At 48.8% G+C, this 19,916-nt stretch overlaps 2 protein-coding genes and 1 pseudogene across 2 annotated transcripts; 2 read left to right on the forward strand and 1 right to left on the reverse strand.

Moving 5' to 3' along the window:
* Positions 1–2,120: 2,120 nt before the first annotated feature.
* Positions 2,121–2,591, forward strand: LOC123428624 (annotated as a pseudogene).
* An 8,896-nt stretch (positions 2,592–11,487) lies between these two features.
* On the forward strand, positions 11,488–11,883 carry LOC123428625 (MFP1 attachment factor 1-like). The gene is made up of 2 exons (XM_045112836.1): positions 11,488–11,544; positions 11,584–11,883. Exons 1-2 carry the CDS (start codon positions 11,488–11,490, stop codon positions 11,881–11,883), a joined length of 357 nt encoding a protein of 118 aa, XP_044968771.1.
* A 2,173-nt stretch (positions 11,884–14,056) lies between these two features.
* On the reverse strand, positions 14,057–16,528 carry LOC123427180 (E3 ubiquitin-protein ligase WAV3-like). Its single transcript, XM_045111160.1, has 2 exons — positions 16,290–16,528; positions 14,057–16,177 (listed from the first exon to the last, which is right to left on the reverse strand). The coding sequence occupies exons 1-2, from the start codon at positions 16,305–16,307 to the stop codon at positions 14,222–14,224; spliced, it is 1,974 nt and encodes a 657-aa protein (XP_044967095.1). The 5' UTR covers positions 16,308–16,528; the 3' UTR covers positions 14,057–14,221.
* Between the last annotated feature and the right edge of the window lie 3,388 nt (positions 16,529–19,916).

Below are 19,916 nucleotides of genomic sequence, written 5' to 3' on the forward strand. Positions count from 1 at the left end.
TCGGACATCCGGCTCCCTCCGGACGTCCGAGGGTCGGACGCCCGACCACTTCGGGAAACCGGAGCCTTATACCAGAGTCAAAATCTCGGACATCCGGCTTCCTCCGGACGTCCGAGGGTCGAACACCCGACAACTTCGGAAATCCGGAACCTTATACCAGAGTCAAAAACCTCGGACTTCCAGCCTCCCCCGGTCGTCCGAGGGCCGGACGTCCGACCGCTTTCGGAAATCCGGTGCCCTTGAACAGAGCTGAACTCTCGGACATCCGACCCTCTCTTCGGACGTACGGTCCCTGTTCGACTACACAGTGGCCAACTGATATGAACACTCCTTCGGTCGTCCGACGCCTGTCCGACGTCCGGAAACCGTCGGACGTCCGACCACTGTCAGACTTAAGTGACCCCAACGGTTACTTTAGTCTCCCCACTATATATACCCCCCTCCCACTTCGTGAGAGGGGGTCCAATACAGCCATATCTTCATAAGAACACATTTCTACCTCACACACATTTTCTTACACCAAATCTTAGATCCCAAGAGCATTTGTGAGCCCCTTTGAGAGTTGTTCCAATGAAAAGATAGATCGTCTCCCTCTCCTCCTCTCAACCCAAGCTATTTGAGTTTTGAGCAAGTTTTGAGCATTCCCCGTGATCTTGTTACTCTTGGAGGTTGGAGACTCCTAGGCGGTAGGAGTTCTTCGGAGAGGAATCAATCCGTGTGATTACCCCCGGAAAAGTTTGTGAGGGTTTGGAAGCCACCTCAAAAGCTTACCACTAGTGGTTGAGAAACGCCTTCGTGGTGTTGTCTCAAAGGGAGAATAGGGTGAGCCTTCGTGGCGTTGGTGTGCCTTCGTGGTAACATCCACCTCTCTAACGGTGACTAGCTTCCCTCCAAGGAAGTGAACATCGGGATACATCTTTGTCTCAGTGACCTTGGTTATCCCTAACCCTAACTCCTTACTTGTGGTTTACTTGTGTTACTTGAGCATACATACATTGCATATTGTTCGTGCTCATTATATTGTGTTGGCTATTTTTTTGTACAAGATTAATCGTTCAAGCATACCCTCTATACCCACACGTTCACACTTGCAACTATTGATATATCGTGTGCTATAGTGTGATCTAGTATTTTTTGTCTTTCACATACTCGTCGTGTGATATAGCTCAAGTAAGCTTGTGTAACTTACTTGTGCTTGTTAGTAACCATGTTGTGTCCGTCTTCATAGATCGTGTTGTTGGTGCACGTTGCGGTGCCTATTGCACTTAGGATTTGTGCTTGAAAAGTATCCTCTTAGTTTATTTCCACATTAGGATTAAGCCAAATCCGAAGAAGTTTTTAAATAGCCTATTCACCCCCCCCTCTAGGCATCATCGTGGTCCTTTCATAGGTCAACTCACATCTCACGCAGGGCTCGATGCAACACATCGTCGATCAGACGAGCAAATATACATGCATGCACGAGTCTCGAATCGATTGCTTGAGTTCAATAATTAATGAAGTGATCGCTCGGGTTCAGTAAGCGAAGGGCTTGAGCGCTGTCGTTCAATAGTGCGAGGGATCGCTCGGGTTCAGTAAGCGAAGGACCCTCTCAGGTTCAGTAATGCGAGGGATTGTTTGGTCGGCTTCGGTAAGCAAGGGATCATTCAAGTTCAGTAAGGCGAGGGATCAAATCGGATTCCGTAAGGGACGGGCTCTCTCGGGTTTACTAAGTGAAGGGATGTGTGTATACGAGAGAAACATGCAAACCACCCCTGCTTCGATCGAGCCCGACCATCCACCGTATACCGATAATCCACGAAATTTTTCTCGCCCTCACTTCTACAACGATTTTGACGTCATGGACGGGCCAAAGAACGTCATCAAGGTACACATTCGGCCCATCGAGGACGAAAAACTCATTTTCTGTCATAATGTTGTGTCATTGAAGTTATTATCCACCACATCCATAATGATACATATTTGTTTCCCAAATAATAAAGCACCTACTCCTTCTGCCGTCCGTCATGGCAGTTTTGCAGAAAAGCCCCTCTATTTCCTGGAAATCAAACCGTGGTCCTTTTGTAAGTTAAAAAAGTGTTTCGCTTTTACGTAAACCTCCCTGACAATCACCACGCATCATGGCTTATCCATTCCCGTCCTCCACCGCCGGGCCGACTGGCAAGGGGGCGATGGAGCTCGGGGAGCCTCCGGAGGGGCCTTCTCGCTGGCGAAACGAGGCCAAGGGGGCAGGCGAAGGCCGAAGCGGGGCGGCACGAAAGGGCAGTGGGCAGGGGCGGTGCGGACGGCCGTGACCGCGCGAGCGCGCGGAGGCGGAACGGGTCGGGCGTGGCGACGCGGACGGCCAGGTCGAAGTGGCGCGTCGCGGGAGGCCAGCGGGCGGGGGCGGTGCGGACGACCGGCACCGCGCGGGGCGGAGTGGCGCCAGGGAGGCTAGAGCGGCGAAGTCCAAGGCACGCACCATGCGCCATCGTCAGCTGCTCGTTATCGTCCGCTTTCGCCGGCCGGCGCTGCGCTCGCGGGAGGCAGGCGCGGCTGGCTGCGGGCTGGCGCTACGCTCACGAGAGGCAGGTGTTGGAATTATGCCCTAGAGGCAATAATAAATATAGTTATTATTATAATTCTTGTATCAAGATAATCGTTTATTATCCATGCTATAATTGTATTGAATGAAGACTTATATACATGTGTGGATACATAGACAAAACATTGTCCCTAGCAGGCCTCTAGTTGGCTAGCCAGTTGATCAAAGATAGTGAGTGTCTTCTGTTTATGAACAAGGTGTTGTTGCTTGATAACTGGATCACGTCATTAGGAGAATCACGTGATCGACTAGACCCAAATTAATAGACGTAGCATGTTGATCGTGTCATTTTATTGCTACTGTTTTCTGCGTGTCAAGTATTTGTTCCTATGACCATGAGATCATATAACTCACTAACACCAGAGGAATACTTTGTGTGTATCAAACGTCGCAACGTAACTGGGTGACTATAAAGATGCTCTACAGGTATCTCCGAAGGTGTTCGGTGAGTTAGTATGGATCGAGACTCGAATTTGTCACTCCGTGTGACGGAGAGGTATCTCGGGGCCCACTCGGTAATACAACATCACACACAAGCCTTGCAAGCAATGTGACTTAGTGTAAGTTGCGGGATCTTGTATTACGGAACGAGTAAAGAGACTTGCCGGTAAACGAGATTGAAATAGGTATGCGGATACTGACGATCGAATCTCGGGCAAGTAACATACCGAAGGACAAAGGGAATGACATACGGGATTATATGAATCCTTGGCACTGAGGTTCAAACGATAAGATCTTCGTAGAATATGTGGGATCCAATATGGGCATCCAGGTCCCGCTATTGGATATTGACCGAGGAGTCTTTCGGGTCATGTCTACATAGTTCTCGAACCCGCAGGGTGTGCACACTTAAGGTTCGACGTTGTTTTATGCGTATTTGAGTTATATGGTTGGTTACCGAATGTTGTTAGGAGTCCCGGATAAGATCACGGACGTCACGAGGGTTTCCGGAATGGTCCGGAAACGAAGATTGATATATAGGATGACCTCATTTGATTACCGGAAGGTTTTCGGAGTTACCAAGAATGTACCGGGAATGATGAATGGGTTCCGGAAGTTCACCGGGGGGGGGGGGGGTAACCAACCCCGGGGAAGCCCATAGGCATTGGGGGTGGCACACCAGCCCTTAGTGGGCTGGTGGGACAGCCCAAAAGAGCCCTATGCGCCATAGGAAGAAAAATCAAAGAGAAAAAAAGGAGGAGGTGGGAAAAGGGGGAAGGACTCCTCGTTCCAAACCTAGTTGGACTCGGTTTGGAAGGGGAGATCTCCCCCCCTTGGCTGGGCCGAAGCCCTTAGGGGTCCTTGGACCCCAAGGCAAGGCTCCCCCTCTTCCCCCTATATATACGAAGGTTTTAGGGCTGATTTGACACAACTTTGCCACGGCAGCCCGACCACATATCTCCACGGTTTTACCTCTAGATCACGTTTCTGCGGAGCTCGGGCGGAGCCCTGCAGAGACGAGATCATCACCAACCTCCAGAGCGCCGTCACGCTGCCGGAGAACTCTTCTACCTCTCCGTCTCTCTTGCTGGATCAAGAGGGCCGAGATCATCGTCGAGCTGTACGTGTGCTGAACGCGGAGGTGCCGTCCGTTCGGCACTAGATCGTGGGACTGATCGCGGGACGGTTCGCGGGGTGGATCGAGGGACGTGAGGACGTTCCACTACATCAACCGCGTTCACTAACGCTTCTGCTGTACGGTCTACAAGGGTACGTATATCACACATGCCCTCTCGTAGATGGACATCACCATGATAGGTCTTCGTGCGCGTAGGAAACTTTTTGTTTCCCATGCGACGTTCCCCAACAGTGGCATCATGAGCTAGGTTCATGCGTAGATGTCTTCTCGAGTAGAACACAAAAGTTTTTGTGGACGGTGATGTGCGTTTTGCTGCCCTCCTTAGTCTTTTCTTTATTCCGCGGTATTGTTGGATCGAAGCGGCTCGGACCGACATTACTCGTACGCTTACGAGAGACTGGTTTCATCGCTACGAGTAACTCCGTTGCTCAAAGATGACTGGCGGGTGTCAGTTTCTCCAACTTTAGTTGAATCGGATTTGACCGAGGAGGTCCTTGGATGAGGTTAAATAGCAACTGATATATCTCCGTTGTGGTGTTTGCGTTAGTAAGATGCGATCCTACTAGATACCCATGGTCACCACGTAAAACATGCAACAACAAAATTAGAGGACGTCTAACTTGTTTTTGCAGGGTATGCTTGTGATATAATATGGCCAACGATGTGATGTGATATATTGGATGTATGAGATGATCATGTTGTAATAGATAATATCGACTTGCACGTCGATAGTACGGCAACCGGTAGGAGCCATAGGGTTGTCTTTATAACTAACGTTTGTGCTTGCAGATGCGTTTACTATTTTGCTAGGATGTAGCTTTAGTAGTAATAGCATGAGTAGCACGACAACCCCGATGGCGACACGTTGATGGAGATCATGGTGTGGCGCCGGTGACAAGAAGATCGTGCCGGTGCTTTGGTGATGGAGATCAAGGAGCACGTGATGATGGCCATATCATGTCACTTATGAATTGCATGTGATGTTAATCCTTTTATGCACATTATTTTGCTTAGAATGACGGTAGCATTATGAGGTGATCTCTCACTAAAATTTCAAGACGAAATTGTGTTCTCCCCGACTGTGCACCGTTGCTACAGTTCGTCGTTTCGAGACACCACGTATGATCGGGTGTGATAGACTCAACGTTCACATACAACGGGTGCAAAACAGTTGCGCACGCGGAACACTCGGGTTAAGCTTGACGAGCCTAGCATGTGCAGACATGGCCTCGGAACACATGAGACCGAAAGGTCGATCATGAATCATATAGATGATATGATTAGCATGGGGATGCTTAGCACTGAAACTATGCTCAACTCACGTGATGATCGGACTTGAGCTAGTGTAAGTGGATCGTGAACCACTCAAATGACTAGAGAGATGTACTTTTTGAGTGGGAGTTTAGCGAGTAATTTGATTAAGTTAAACTCTAATTATCTTGAACATAGTCTAAGTCCACTTTGAATATATTTGTGTTGTAGATCATGGCTCACGCGACAGTCACCCTGAATTTTAATACGTTCCTAGAGAAAGCTAAGTTGAAAGATGATGGAAGCAACTTTGTAGACTCGGCTCATAATCTTAAGCTAATCTTACAAGCTGGGAAGAAGGATTATGTCCTTAATGCTGCGCTAGGAGATGAACCACCCGCTACGGCTGATCAGGATGTTAAGAACGCTTGGTTAGCACGTAAGGAGGACTACTCAGTAGTTTAATGTGCAGTCTTGTATGGCTTAGAACTGGGACTTCAACGTCGCTTTGAGCGTCATGGAGCATTTGAGATGTTCCAGGAGTTGAAGTTTATATTTCAGAAGAACGCCCGGATCGAGAGGTATGAGACCTCCGATAAATTATATGCTTGCAAGATGGAGGAGAACTCGTCTGTCAGTGAACATGTGCTCAAAATGTCTGGGTACTCAAACCGTCTAGCTGAGCAGGGGATTGAACTCCCGCAAGAAGCTATCACTGACAGAATCCTTCAGTCACTGCCGCCAAGCTATAAAGGCTTTGTGTTGAACTACAACATGCAAGGGATGAACAAGTCTCCCGGCGAGTTGTTTGCGATGCTGAAAGTCGCAGAGTCTAAACTCCGTAAAGAGCATCAAGTGTTGATGGTGAATAAGACCACTAGTTTCAAGAGAAACAGCAAAGGCAAGAAAGGTAATTCAAAGAAGAGCGGCAAGCCTGTTGCCAATCTGACGAAGAAACCCAAAGCTGGACCTAAACCTGAAACAGAGTGTTACTATTGCAAGGGTATGGGTCATTGTAAGCGCAATTGCCCCAAGTATCTGGCTGATAAGAAGGCGGCCAAAGAAAAATCAAGTATATTTGATATACATGTTATTGATGTGTACTTAACCGGCTCTCGTAGTAGTGCCTGGGTATTCGATAACGGTTCTGTTGCTCATATTTGCAACCCGAAACAGGAACTGCGGAATAGACGAAGGCTGGCGAAAGATGAAGTGACGATGCGCGTAGGAAATGGTTCCAAGGTTGATGCAATCGCCGTCGGCAAAGTTTCACTTCAGTTACCATCAGGATTAGTTATGAACTTAAATCATTGTTATTTAGTGCCTGCGTTGAGCATGAACATTATATCTGGATCTTGTTTATTGCGAGACGGTTACTCTTTTAAGTCAGAGAATAATGGTTGTTCTATTTCTATGAGTAACATCTTTTATGGTCATGCACCCAATGTGAGAGGATTGTTCATATTGAATCTCGATAGTGATACACACATACATAACATTGAGACCAAAAGAGTTAGAGTTAACAATGATAGCGCCATATTTTTGTGGCACTGCCGCTTAGGTCATATTGGTGTAAAGCGCATGAAGAAACTCCATGTCGATGGACTTTTGGAGTCACTTGACTTTGATTCACTTGACACGTGCGAACCATGCCTCATGGGCAAGATGACTAAAACTCCGTTCTCCAGAACAATGGAGCGTGCAAGTGACTTGTTGGAAATCATACATACCGATGTGTGTGGTCCGATGAGCGTAGACGCACGCGGCGGATATCGTTATTTTCTCACCTTCACTGACGATTTGAGTAGATATGGTTATGTCTACTTAATGAAGCACAAGTCTGAAACATTTGAAAAGTTCAAGCAATTTCAGAGTGAAGTTGAAAATCATCGTAACAAGAAGATCAAGTTCCTACGGTCTGATCGTGGGGGTGAATATCTGAGTTTCGAGTTTGGTGCTCACTTAAGACAATGTGGAATTGTTTCACAGTTGACACCGCCTCGAACACCACAGCGTAATGGTGTGTCCGAACGTCGTAATCGTACTTTATTAGAGATGGTGCGATCTATGATGTCTCCTACCGATTTGCCATTATCATTTTGGGGTTATGCATTAGAAACAGCTGCATTCACTTTAAATAGGGCACCATCAAATCCATTGAGACGACACCATATGAACTGTGGTATGGCAAAAGGCCAAAGTTGTCGTTTCTTAAAGTTTGGGGATGTGATGCTTATGTCAAAAAGCTTCAGCCTGAAAAGCTGGAACCCAAAGAGGAAAAGTGCATCTTCATAGGTTACCCAAAAGAGACAGTTGGGTACACCTTCTATCTCAAATCCGAGGGCAAAGTGTTTGTTGCTAAAAACGGAGCTTTTCTCGAGAAGGAAGTTTCTCTTGAGAGAATTGAGTGGGAGGAAGATAGAACTTGACGAGGTTGTTGAACCTCTCATCCCTCTGGATGGTGGCGCAGGGCAAGGGGAAACCTCTGTCGTTGCGACGCCGGTTGAGGAGGAAGTTAATGATGATGATCATGAAACTCCGGTTCAAGTTTCTGTCGAACCACGCAGGTCGACGAGACCACGTAGTGCTCCAGAATGGTACGGTAATCCCGTCTTATCAATCATCTTGTTAGACAACAATGAACCTGCAAATTATGAAGAAGCAATGGTGGGCCCAGATTCCAACAAATGGCTAGAAGCCATGAAGTCCGAGATAGGATCCATGTATGAGAACAAAGTGTGGACTTTGGAAGTACTGCCTCAGGGCCGCAAGGCTATTCAGAACAAATGGATCTTTAAGAGGAAGACGGACGCTGACGGCAATGTGACCGTTTATAAAGCTCGACTTGTGGCAAAGGGTTTTTCACAAGTTCAAGGAGTCGACTACGATGAGACATTCTCACCCGTAGCGATGCTTAAGTCCGTCAGAATCATGTTAGCAATAGCTGCATTTTTCGATTATGAAATCTGGCAGATGGATGTCAAAACGGCGTTCCCTAACGGTTTTCTTAAGGAAGAGTTGTATATGATGCAACCCGAAGGTTTTGTCGATCCTAAGAATGCTAACAAGGTGTGCAAGCTCCAGCGATCCATTTATGGACTGGTGCAAGCATCTCGGAGTTGGAACAAACGCTTTGATGAGGTGATCAAAGCATTTGGGTTTATACAAGTGGTTGGAGAATCTTGTATTTACAAGAAAGTGAGTGGGAGCTCTGTGGCGTTTCTAATATTATATGTGGATGACATATTGCTGATTGGAAACAACGTAGAGTTTTTGGAGAGCATAAAGGATTACATGAATAAAAGTTTCTCTATGAAGGACCTAGGAGAAGCTGCTTACATTCTAGGCATTAAGATCTACAGGGATAGATCAAAACGCCTGATAGGACTTTCACAAAGCACATACCTTGATAAAGTTTTGAAGAGGTTCAAAATGGAACAGTCCAAGAAAGCGTTCTTGCCAGTTTTACAAGGTACGAGATTGAGTAAGACTCAGTGCCCAGCAACTGATGAGGATAGAGAGCATATGCGCTCCGCCCCCTATGCTTCAGCCATAGGTTCTATCATGTATGCAATGCTATGCACTAGACCGGACGTTAGCCTGGCCATAAGTATGGCAGGTAGGTTCCAGAGTAATCCAGGAGTGGATCACTGGACGACGGTCAAGAATATCCTGAAGTACCTGAAAAGGACTAAGCAGATGTTTCTCGTGTATGGAGGTGACGAAGAGCTCGCCGTAAAAGGTTACGTCGATGCAAGCTTTGACACAGATCCGGACGACTCTAAGTCGCAAACCGGATACGTATTTATTCTTAATAGGGGTGCGGTAAGCTGGTGCAGTTCCAAGTAGAGCGTCGTAGCAGATTCTACATGTGAAGCGGAGTACATGGCTGCCTCGGAGGCGGCTAAGGAAGGTGTCTGGATGAAGCAGTTCATGACGGATCTTGGAGTGGTGCCAAGTGCACTGAATCCAATAACCTTGTTCTGTGACAACACGGGTGACATTGCCCTAGCAAAGGAACCACGGTTTCACAAGAAGTCCAGACACATCAAACGACGCTTCAACCTCATCCGCGACTACGTCGAAGGGGAGGACGTAAATATATGCAATGTGCACACGGATCTGAATGTAGCAGACCCGCTGACTAAACCTCTTCCACGGGCAAAGCATGATCAACACCAGAACTGTATGGGTGTTAGATTTATTACAATGTAATTCGCATGATGATGTGAGGGCTAGATTATTGACTCTAGTGCAAGTGGGAGACTGTTGGAATTATGCCCTAGAGGCAATAATAAATATAGTTACTATTATAGTTCCTGTATCAAGATAATCATTTATTATCCATGCTATAATTGTATTGAATGAAGACTTATATACATGTGTGGATACATAGACAAAACACTGTCCCTAGCAGGCCTCTAGTTGGCTAGCCAGTTGATCAAAGATAGTCAGTGTCTTCTGATTATGAACAAGGTGTTGTTGCTTGATAACTGGATCACGTCATCAGGAGAATCACGTGATGGACTAGACCCAAATTAATAGACGTAGCATGTTGATCGTGTCATTTTATTGCTACTGTTTTCTGCGTGTCAAGTATTTGTTCCTATGACCATGAGATCATATAACTCACTAACACCAGAGGAATACTTTGTGTGTATCAAACCTCGCAATGTAACTGGGTGACTATAAAGATGCTCTACAGGTATCTCCGAAGGTGTTCGTTGAGTTAGTATGGATCGAGACTCGGATTTGTCACTCCGTGTGACGGAGAGGTATCTCGGGGCCCACTCGGTAATACAACATCACACACAAGCCTTGCAAACAATGTGACTTAGTGTAAGTTGCGGGATCTTGTATTACGGAACGAGTAAAGAGACTTACCGGTAAACGAGATTGAAATAGGTATGCGGATACTGACGATCGAATCTCGGGCAAGTAACATACCGAAGGACAAAGGGAATGACATACGGGATTATATGAATCCTTGGCACTGAGGTTCAAACGATAAGATCTTCGTAGAATATGTGGGATCCAATATGGGCATCCAGGTCCCGCTATTGGATATTGACCGAGGAGTCTTTCGGGTCATGTCTACATAGTTCTCGAACCCGCAGGGTGTGCACACTTAAGGTTCGACGTTGTTTTATGCGTATTTGAGTTATATGGTTGGTTACCGAATGTTGTTCGGAGTCCCGGATAAGATCACGGACGTCACGAGGGTTTCCGGAATGGTCCGGAAACGAAGATTGATATATAGGATGACCTCATTTGATTACCGGAAGGTTTTCGGAGTTACCAAGAATGTACCGGGAATGACGAATGGGTTCCGGAAGTTCACCGGGGGGGGGGGCAACCAACCCCGGGGAAGCCCATAGGCATTGGGGGTGGCACACCAGCCCTTAGTGGGCTGGTGGGACAGCCCAAAAGAGCCCTATGCGCCATAGGAAGAAAAATCAAAGAGAAAAGAAAAAAAGGGAGGAGGTGGGAAAAGGGGGAAGGACTCCTCCTTCCAAACCTAGTTGGACTCGGTTTGGAAGGGGAGATCTCCCCCCCCTTGGCTCGGCCGAAGCCCTTAGGGGTCCTTGGACCCCAAGGCAAGGCTCCCCCTCTTCCCCCTATATATACGGAGGTTTTAGGACTGATTTGACACAACTTTGCCACGGCAGCCCGACCACATATCTCCACGGTTTTACCTCTAGATCACATTTCTGCGGAGCTCGGGCGGAGCCTGCTGAGACGAGATCATCACCAACCTCCGGAGTGCCGTCACGCTGCCGGAGAACTCTTCTACCTCTCCGTCTCTCTTGCTGGATCAAGAAGGCCGAGATCATCGTCGAGCTGTACGTGTGCTGAACGCGGAGGTGCCGTACGTTTGGCACTAGATCGTGGGACTGATCGAGGGACGGTTCACGGGGCGGATCGAGGGACGTGAGGACGTTCCACTACATCAACCGCGTTCACTAACGCTTCTGCTGTACGGTCTACAAGGGTACGTAGATCACACATCCCCTCTCGTAGATGGACATCACCATGATAGGTCTTCGTGCGCGTAGGAAATTTTTTGTTTCCCATGCGACGTTCCCCAATAGCAGGCGCATCTGTCGCCACCGTCACCTGTTCGCCGGCCGTGAGCACACGCCTCCTTTAGCATCTGGACTTGGCGAAGTCGAGGGTGCGACGCCTGGTGGACACCCTGGCCGGCGACACCCTCCTGTGCAAGTGCTACGACGTCGTGCCGGCCGTCGACGCCGAGCCCGCCGCCCGCGCCATCGAGGCTGAGGCCTTTGATGCCGTCGCCGGCGGGGCCGCCGCATCCATCGAGGAGGGCATCGAGGCGTTGCAGCTCTACTCCAAGGAGGTCAGCCACCGCCTCCTCGACTTCGTCAAGTCCCGCTCTGGCGCCGCCAAGGCCGAGTCGCCGTCGGAGGCGCCGTCTGCCGTCAAGAAGGAGACCTCCGAGGTCTGAGCTCGCCTCGACCGAGATAAAATTCGTTTACATCTATCTAGAGTTCGTGTGCGACGTTGGCCTCTGCTTGGGATGAGTTGCATGTAGGTTGTTTGTGTGTCTATGCTATTATTGTTCTTTCGGTAGCTGTTGGTTCTCCTCTTTTTTTGTGTGTTCATTAATTACTTCCGTTTGTATTTGTGAGCAAGAATTATCTTCACCTTGTTGTGGAAATGATCAAGATTTTACCGAAATATCTGTCACAGAGCCTCTCAGATCAATACATATTTTATAGTTCTGTAGAATAATTCTTCAAACTGAAGGTGAGGAATAAGGCCCAGATTATGAGCAATCCAGTAATCCCCCCTTCGTTCTAATGGTAGCAGTGTGCTCTGAACCCTGATCATGCTTATATTTGATTTTTTTGTGCAAGTAGGCACACATTTGATTGATGGTGATTATGGTTTGAGCAATCAACGCCTTATGTCCCCTTTTCGTTTTTATTTGCTTTTTCTCTCTCTTAAGCAAAGAATAATGAATGATTCATATCTGACTGAACATCCAAATCTTTACTATATATGTAATGTAACCTATTGATAGAATTCAAGACTAATAGTCATGCCCTTCTGTTTGTTTTAAGACATCTTTGAACTATGATCTGTGACTGCATGAACAGAAACTACGATGGCGCCTGGTTCCGGGTGGCAGGCCATGGCCGGTGCCGTGGAGCTCGCCCCGCTTCAATATAGCAAGCCACATCGGTAGATATATGCTGCAAGTTGTCGAGAGAATCAACAAGGTCGAGGCTAGAAGATCGGTGGCTGCATTTACAAATAAGAAATACACAGACCTAAGGTTCTTTGATTTGAGTCACAACAAAAGGAAGATGGGGCTAGTAGAATCAATAGAAGATCGGTGGCTGCATTTGCAAATAAGAAATAAGAATCAAGCAGCAGCCGGAAACTAAAGAAAGATCATAGCAGGTCGGAGTAACGTATTAGCCTATTGTACAAAAAAAGTTGATCGCTTACAAATGTATATTCATATACATAAAAAAATCCCGTTGCAACGCACGAGCATTTATGCTAGTTTGTCATAAATTATTTTCGTTGGGGTCATAATGTAATGGATGCGTCTTTTTATTAGTGTTGCTCGACATCGTCGTCATGGCATCGTCCGATGTATGTTGTCTGTTTTCTAATGTTATCCTTTGTTTAAATGCTTCTTCAGCACCTTGCATAGTTTGACCGTGTATTTATGCTTTCTATATAAATACTATGTCTGGATCCATGGGTTAGAGTTAGTTTGAGCTAGTTGAGGCTCAAATAACCCTAAAGTATCCAAACATGAGGGTTAGATTGAAGTTGGTTATATCTAACCCGTCCAAAAAAATTATCCCATCCAAGAGGTGCTAATTGGAGCTAGTCCTCATGTGACCTACTAAAAAAATCGTTTTTCTCTCTCTATCTCACATGCCAAGATGTGCTAATTGAAACTAGGTCTCGTGGGACCAACTGAAAAATCACTTTCTCTCTCCATCAAATGCATCTATTGTTAATTTAACCCTGTCATCAAAACATCTCTAACCATGGAAGCGACAAACCATGGAAAAGAGCAAGATGAGCTCTATCTCAAAACAATAACATTGACACGTAACATGATAATAATGCACAACATGAGGTAATTTTTGTCATTTCTGATGTTAATTAGGACATCTCCAATGCCGACCCTTAATATTGACGTATTTTTTTTGTCCGTGCGGCGATGATGACTAGTCCAAAAACACTGATGTGAGAGCCAGCCTTGCAACCATATCCGTTAAGTGTCTTTCTATGTATGCTCATATCGCACTTGAGGAGAGAGAAATGGCGTGGTGGCTTCTAGTTTAGGAGAGTTTGAACGTCCGGACACGTTCTCCATACGTTTAGGTAATAATATTGGATGACAGAAAATGTTTGGACTATAGCAGAGAACATATAAAGAAGATCTGAAGTTAGTGGACGCAATTTACACTGTTTAATATTCAGAAAAATAGCAATACAATTTTCACAGTTTAAAGACCTCTTTAGAGCAGAAACTAATGAATCTATATTTTAAAATATATCTATATATATCCGTATGTAGTACATAGTAAAATCTTTAAAAATGTACTTAATCCATCCTATAATATAAGAGCGTTGAGTAGTTTATAGTATAACCTTTAAAATGATTTATATTTCGAAAGGGAGGGCGTACCTCCAAAACCTCATTTGTAAAACAAACTCGAGGTCCAAACTTCATCGACATTGTAAGCTTTGTAAGTATGTAATGGCTACTGGTTTATTACCAAATGGAATATGTGGCGTGCAATCTCAGAAAGCTACTCGTTCAGCTCCTTTGGGACCGTCGGTTCGGAGCCTTGAGCTCCTTCTGGCGCGCCCGCGGCAGGCTGCCGTTGCCCGCTCGCGGCAGACGCCTCGCGCGCCTTCCGCGACCGCAACAGCATGGCGAGCATGGCCGGCGTCGCGTACGGTAGCGTCGCGACTTGCTGCGACACCTGGTGGGTGGCTGCCGTTGTCGTCACGGCTCCATCTTGGAATGCAATCACCGAAGGCAGCTGCAGCTGCGACGAACTGCCCCGTTGCTGCAGGTGCGCGCTCATGCCGGCGAGCATGTACGCCCGCCCCGAGCGCGCGTAGTTCTGCCGGTTCGACACGCGCCTGCGCATGTCCCGCAGCTCCATCTCCAGCGCCACGATCATGGGGTCGCCGTCTCGTGCCGCGTCTGACTGCGCCACCGCCCCCCGCCGGTTCTCGAGAATTTCCATTGCCTCCTGGTGCTCGCCACGCTCCGCGGCTCCCCTCGCCGCCGCCATGTCCTCGGTGGCCTCAACCCGGATGCGCTCCCGCTCCACCTCCGCCGACCGTTCTGCGTCCACCGCGTGTTCTGGCCTTGCCACCACCGTGTCCTCTGCCATCACGTTGACATCCGCGCCGGCGGCCGCGTCTCGGTAGAGGCAGCTTACTTTGATTAGAGCAGTTGTATCACCGTCCGTTTCTTCAGCTCTTGGTACGACAATGAACAGCAGGAAACGCCTCTCCTCGTCGGCGTAGAGTTCGCCGACTACAATCGACGCAGCCCGGCCGTCGTCGTCGACGAGGCTCTCGTACAGCCCGGACTTGACCGAGCCAACGCGAACTCCGGGATGCAAGCACTGGACGGCGATTCGCGCCTCTTGGACCACGACGGAGAGCAGCCCGCCGACGCACTGCGCGAACGCGTCCTGGATTACGGCCTCATTCTCGATAAACGAGAACGTGCCGCCCGTCGCCTCGGAAACGGCGTGCATCGCGGTCGCGTCGTGGTCGTTCCCGAAGCCGAACGTGTGGACCGGCGTTGCCCGGTCGCCGGCACCGGTGCCGGTGCGCGCAAAGGACGGCGGAAGGAGCGCTGCGTAGTTGGGCAATCCCCTCCCGAACGCCTGCCTCATCGGGGTGTAGTTGTCCTGGCCGTCGGAGAGGAGTACGACGCAGGAGACGCCGTTCCTGTGCCGGCGCTCGTCGAGCACCTTGGCGGCCGTACGGAGCCCCTCGGCGATGTTGGTGCCGGTGCGCGCCGTGAGGGACTCGACGGCGCGCACGCACAGAGCCTTCCCGGCGTCGGACATGCGCGTGAGCCTGGTCACCCGGCGCGCCCTGGACGAGAAGGACACAACGGAGAGGCGGTCGTCGGGGCCGAGGATGTCGATGACGAACCGCATCGCCTGCTTGAGCAGCGCGAGCTTGCTCCCGTGCATGCTGCTGCTGACATCGAGCACCGTGACGAGGTCGACGGGCGCGCGCTGTGCCGGATCGTCGCCTGCCGCTTCGGTGCCGGAGCCGGTTATCCCGGGAGCCTTAAGGTGCACGAGCACGGCGAAGTTGTCGTCAGGCGAGTCTCTGGCGACGGTCGAGTAGTGCCCGTGTGTCTTGACGACCACAGCCTCGTCGGATGCAGCACCTGCTTGCCGCCGGCTGTCAGGCGGCCTCACCTGTTCGTCGTCGTCGAAGACGACCGGTTCCACCGACGGGGTGCGTGCTCGCCAACGCCGCGCTGGCTGCACGATATCCACGGCCGGCGGCTGCGGTGGTGACTGCGTAGGCGGCATTGACGACGCGGGCGGTCGCACGAACGGCAGCTCGCGCCATTCCGCGTTGCAGAGCGGGCAGAGGAGGTTACCGTGCGCGATGCTGGCGGTGATGCAGTGGAAGTGGAACGTGTGGGAGCACTCAGCCGTGAAGATGGCCTGCCCGCCGCCGGCGCCCATGCCGCCGAGGCAGATGGCGCAAGTATTCATCTGCGTGCAAAGAAGATAATGCAGAACGCATTAGTATTTCAGAGGAAAACAATGAAATGCTTCGTCGACATTGGCGAGCTACAAAACAAAACTAGACGGACAATTCATCCACCTGCTTAGTTGCTTCCATCTCTCTACAAGTTACAAGATGCTCGAAAAATGATATGAACAAGCAAGCGCGATAGCGATTGAGCCAGTTGCTTCGTCCGCAAAGAAGCTGCTCGGAAAATTGATACGAACAAGGAAGCAGGATAGTGATTGAGCCGGATGCTTCGTCCGCGAAGAAGCTGCTCGGAAATGGATACGAACAAGGAGGGCTATCTAGTAGTAGGTGGTTGCCACGTACGGTGACCTCGATCCTAGTCCTGGTGCCTAATAAACAATGGTAGCAGCGTGGAGAAGTTCAGAAGAGGAAGACAGCTCAACGGCTAGCAAACCAAAGATGCTTGAGCAAAAAGTAATTTTTTTTTATTTCAAAGGCCTCTTAGTTGTTATTATTAAAACTTTTTTTATTGTAGATGCATGTATGCTTTTTGACAGAGTTGTATGCTTCATCCATCTCATCTCCCATACTTCTTCATCTCATTTCTAAATTTGAATGGTTTCTCAAAAAAAAAAAACATTCCAAATTTGAATCTATTTTATCTTTTAAACTGAAAGTTCAAACTAAGTTTCTTTTATATATTTGTATTCATTGTGATGAGAACTTTTGAACAAGACGACATTTGAATACATTTTGGTAATTTTTAATTTTTTGGTATGTTTCAAATATTAAAACTTGATAGTTGTAACATTAAGTTTATACCAAGTTCATTTGCTTTTAGGGTTTGAGGTTATGGGCTTAGGGCTTGAGGTTTGAGTTTTATTTTTAGAACTTTTTGAATTTATCATTCATTCCTATCAATTTTTATTGTTGAAACTTGGTGAACTTATAAGATTTTTTCAGAATGTATTCAAGACTGTATTATTTTAAAGGCCTCATTCATAAGGAACACGTATGTAAAACAAATATAAATTGGACTTTTGGTTCAAAATTTCAGAAGTCAAAATGAAAAGCATGAGAGGTAGGATGGGTGGGGCATGCCGTCTCTATCAAAAGATGCACCAAACGTGCATACATGTAGTAATTAAGCCTTAAAACATAGGATCCTGATATTGTCCACATGTATGAGCATTAAGAAAATTTTGCCACACTTCTTGTGTGGTATGTAAGAGAAACGTACTGTACGTCTACGTTTGGGCAAAACAGCTAACGTCCATACGTCCGGCCTTTTGTCTCGAGGCCCGCACGTCCGGCCTGCCACCTTGCGGTCCCGCGTGTCTCGCATGACAGTTGTCATGGTTGATGAACCGTGATAACTATTTGTTTAACTGCAATTGTCATGTATGAACAACTACAGTTGTCATGGTTGCTCAACTATAGTCGTCGTATCTGAACAACTGCATTGTCATGTAACACTATAAAGACATGACAACTGACAAGCGTGTGGGCGCGCGACGGCAGTTCCACCCAGTTGCTATGTAACACTGAAAAAGACACGACAACAAACAGGCGTGTGGGCGTGCGACGACAGTTCCATTCAGTTACCACGTAACACTGATAAGACATGACAACTGACACGCGTGCGGGCGTGTGGGCGTGACGCCAATTTCATCACACGTCGGGTTGGCAGCCGCGAGGTATGCGTGCGTGAAACATACGTGTGAACGAACTGATAAACGTCCATACACCAAACCCTTCCTACGTGACACGAAAGATTTGTCAAAAATTGTCAAGAATCATGCAAACACGCATAAACGACGATGGATGCATATGCGTGAGTTACAAAACGTTGACATGTGTATGCCTTATCTTTTCTCAAAACATATACATGTTTCCGAATCTTGACTTAATCGTGCTGCACTGCTGCCTAGAATCCGTGTGCTCGCCCATGCGTGATATAAATCATCTCCCTACAGTTCCTATATAAATATATTTTGTGTGTGTATTATACGAGGGTTTTTAGTTTTTTTAGGTTGTCATTGAATTCCATACGAAGATTGTTTTTTGCGAAAAGTATACTATTGGTTCCTCAAGTTTGTGAAAATTCGAAATCCACATACCGCCCCCCGACCCCGAAGCCCTCTAGGGTACCCCCTCGGCCCCCGCCCGCCGCCGCTGGCCTTCCCCCCGCCTCTATCACCGGTCGCCGATCGCGCCCTTCGGATCCCCGTCCCCCGGCCCCCCCACAACCTCCTCCCATTCCCTCCCTAGCATCGCCTCCCCGGGAGGCACGCTCCACCCCCCTCGTCGGCCCCCTCCTTCCCTCCCATCCCGCCGCTGCCGTCGACGGGCTCCCCCGGCCCTAGGTCGGGTGGGGTCGGCGGCGGCAGGACCTCCTATCCCCGTGCGCGCGTCTCCCCTCCCCGGGGCAGGGGCGGCGGTGGTGTTCCTCGGCTTGGCGGTGGCCGGCGGTGCGCGAGGTGGTGGCGTGGCCCCTTGGCGGCGGGACGTCGTGGTGGCGCAGGTAACATGCGGCGTGCCCCCGGTCGTACGGGCCCCATCCGGGTCCTGCCTGCATCGCGATGGCGAGAGCTTTATGGGCGTCTGAGGGCCCGGCCGGGCGTGTTGGCTAACGAGCCTCGCATGCTCCTGCTATTGTGTCCGAACGGCTACCATCGTTGACCGTGGAAGGTTGAGCCCTTCAGCGTGCGGGCGGTGCTGTTGTCCCTAGTCCCGACTCTTATTTGTCGTTGTGCATACTCAACTCGTGGTGCCATGGCGAGACGGCGTGGAGGCTTTAAGACCGCGTTGGCACAGGGTGGTGGTCGGTTTGGTGGCAGGTTTCGGAGCGTCTGAGGTGAACGTTGGGATCGGGGGAAACCGCTGTCGTCCTGGCTGACACCGTCACGGTGGCGCATGTGGGTGCTGTTGGACCTTCCTAGAGGGCGTTCGGGGCTACCCTTCCTGTGGCCTCGTCGTGCACTGGGGGGAACCCTTGGCAACAACGTTGTCATCGCTGCGGTCCTTCGTGAAGGTCTTGATTGATACCGGCGCTTCGGAGTCTTGGAGCTTGGTGGGAGATCTTTGGTGGGTGCAGTGGTTGTGAGGCCTTTTCATTTCTCTCGATCCCCGTTGTCGGCATTTATTTCTTTTGTTAGTTCTCTTTCGTTTCTTTTAGTTATGACTGTGTTGTTTCTTCCCCGGCACCTGTTGTTGGCTGTATCAGTTAGTTGCTTTGTAATACAAAGTGGGGGAAATCCCTTTTTCGAAGAAGTTTACTGAATTCTGCATCGTGTCCATCTTTTGTTGGGCGACATTTCGTCCCTCGAGTCTCAAAGTCAGAGAAAATGTCATCCAAAACCTATTAGAGAAGAAAATCAACCACGTGTCATTGGATTTTTTTCTCGTTCCTTGACACGTTGGATGAGCCGTTAGTGAAGTGACCGACTGTTTTTTAAGAAGAGTGGTTGTTGCCGAGCGGGAAGCTCATCCAGCCATCCAGAGTGGCAGAAAGCACTGGCTCAAGCGCACCCCCACCATGGACGTCGATGTGGCTTACCCCTATCCATGCTGAGGTGGTTGCGACCATTCATCACACACGCCATGTAACCCCCGTCGTCAGTCTTCCATAACGATAGAGATGAGGTTGTCATCGCCTAAATGTCACCCTCATCGTCTTCGACGACGAGGACGACTAGCTGACGTCGACAGTGTGAATGAGATATCATTGGTGCTGGTTAGCGGTAGGATGTGTCT

The sequence above is a fragment of the Hordeum vulgare genome, chromosome 2H (genome assembly GCF_904849725.1).
Source record: "Hordeum vulgare subsp. vulgare chromosome 2H, MorexV3_pseudomolecules_assembly, whole genome shotgun sequence".
Lineage (NCBI taxonomy): Eukaryota > Viridiplantae > Streptophyta > Magnoliopsida > Poales > Poaceae > Hordeum > Hordeum vulgare.

What these genes read in the sequence shown, in the direction of transcription:
- LOC123428625 (XM_045112836.1), top strand. Translation starts at nt 11,488, where the DNA reads ATGCGACGTTCCCCAATAGCAGGCGCATCTGTCGCCACCGTCACCTGT. An exon ending in CCGTCACCTGTTCGCCGGCC is followed by an intron (nt 11,545 to 11,583) that starts GTGAGCACACGC and finishes GACTTGGCGAAG; the next exon opens with TCGAGGGTGCGACGCCTGGT.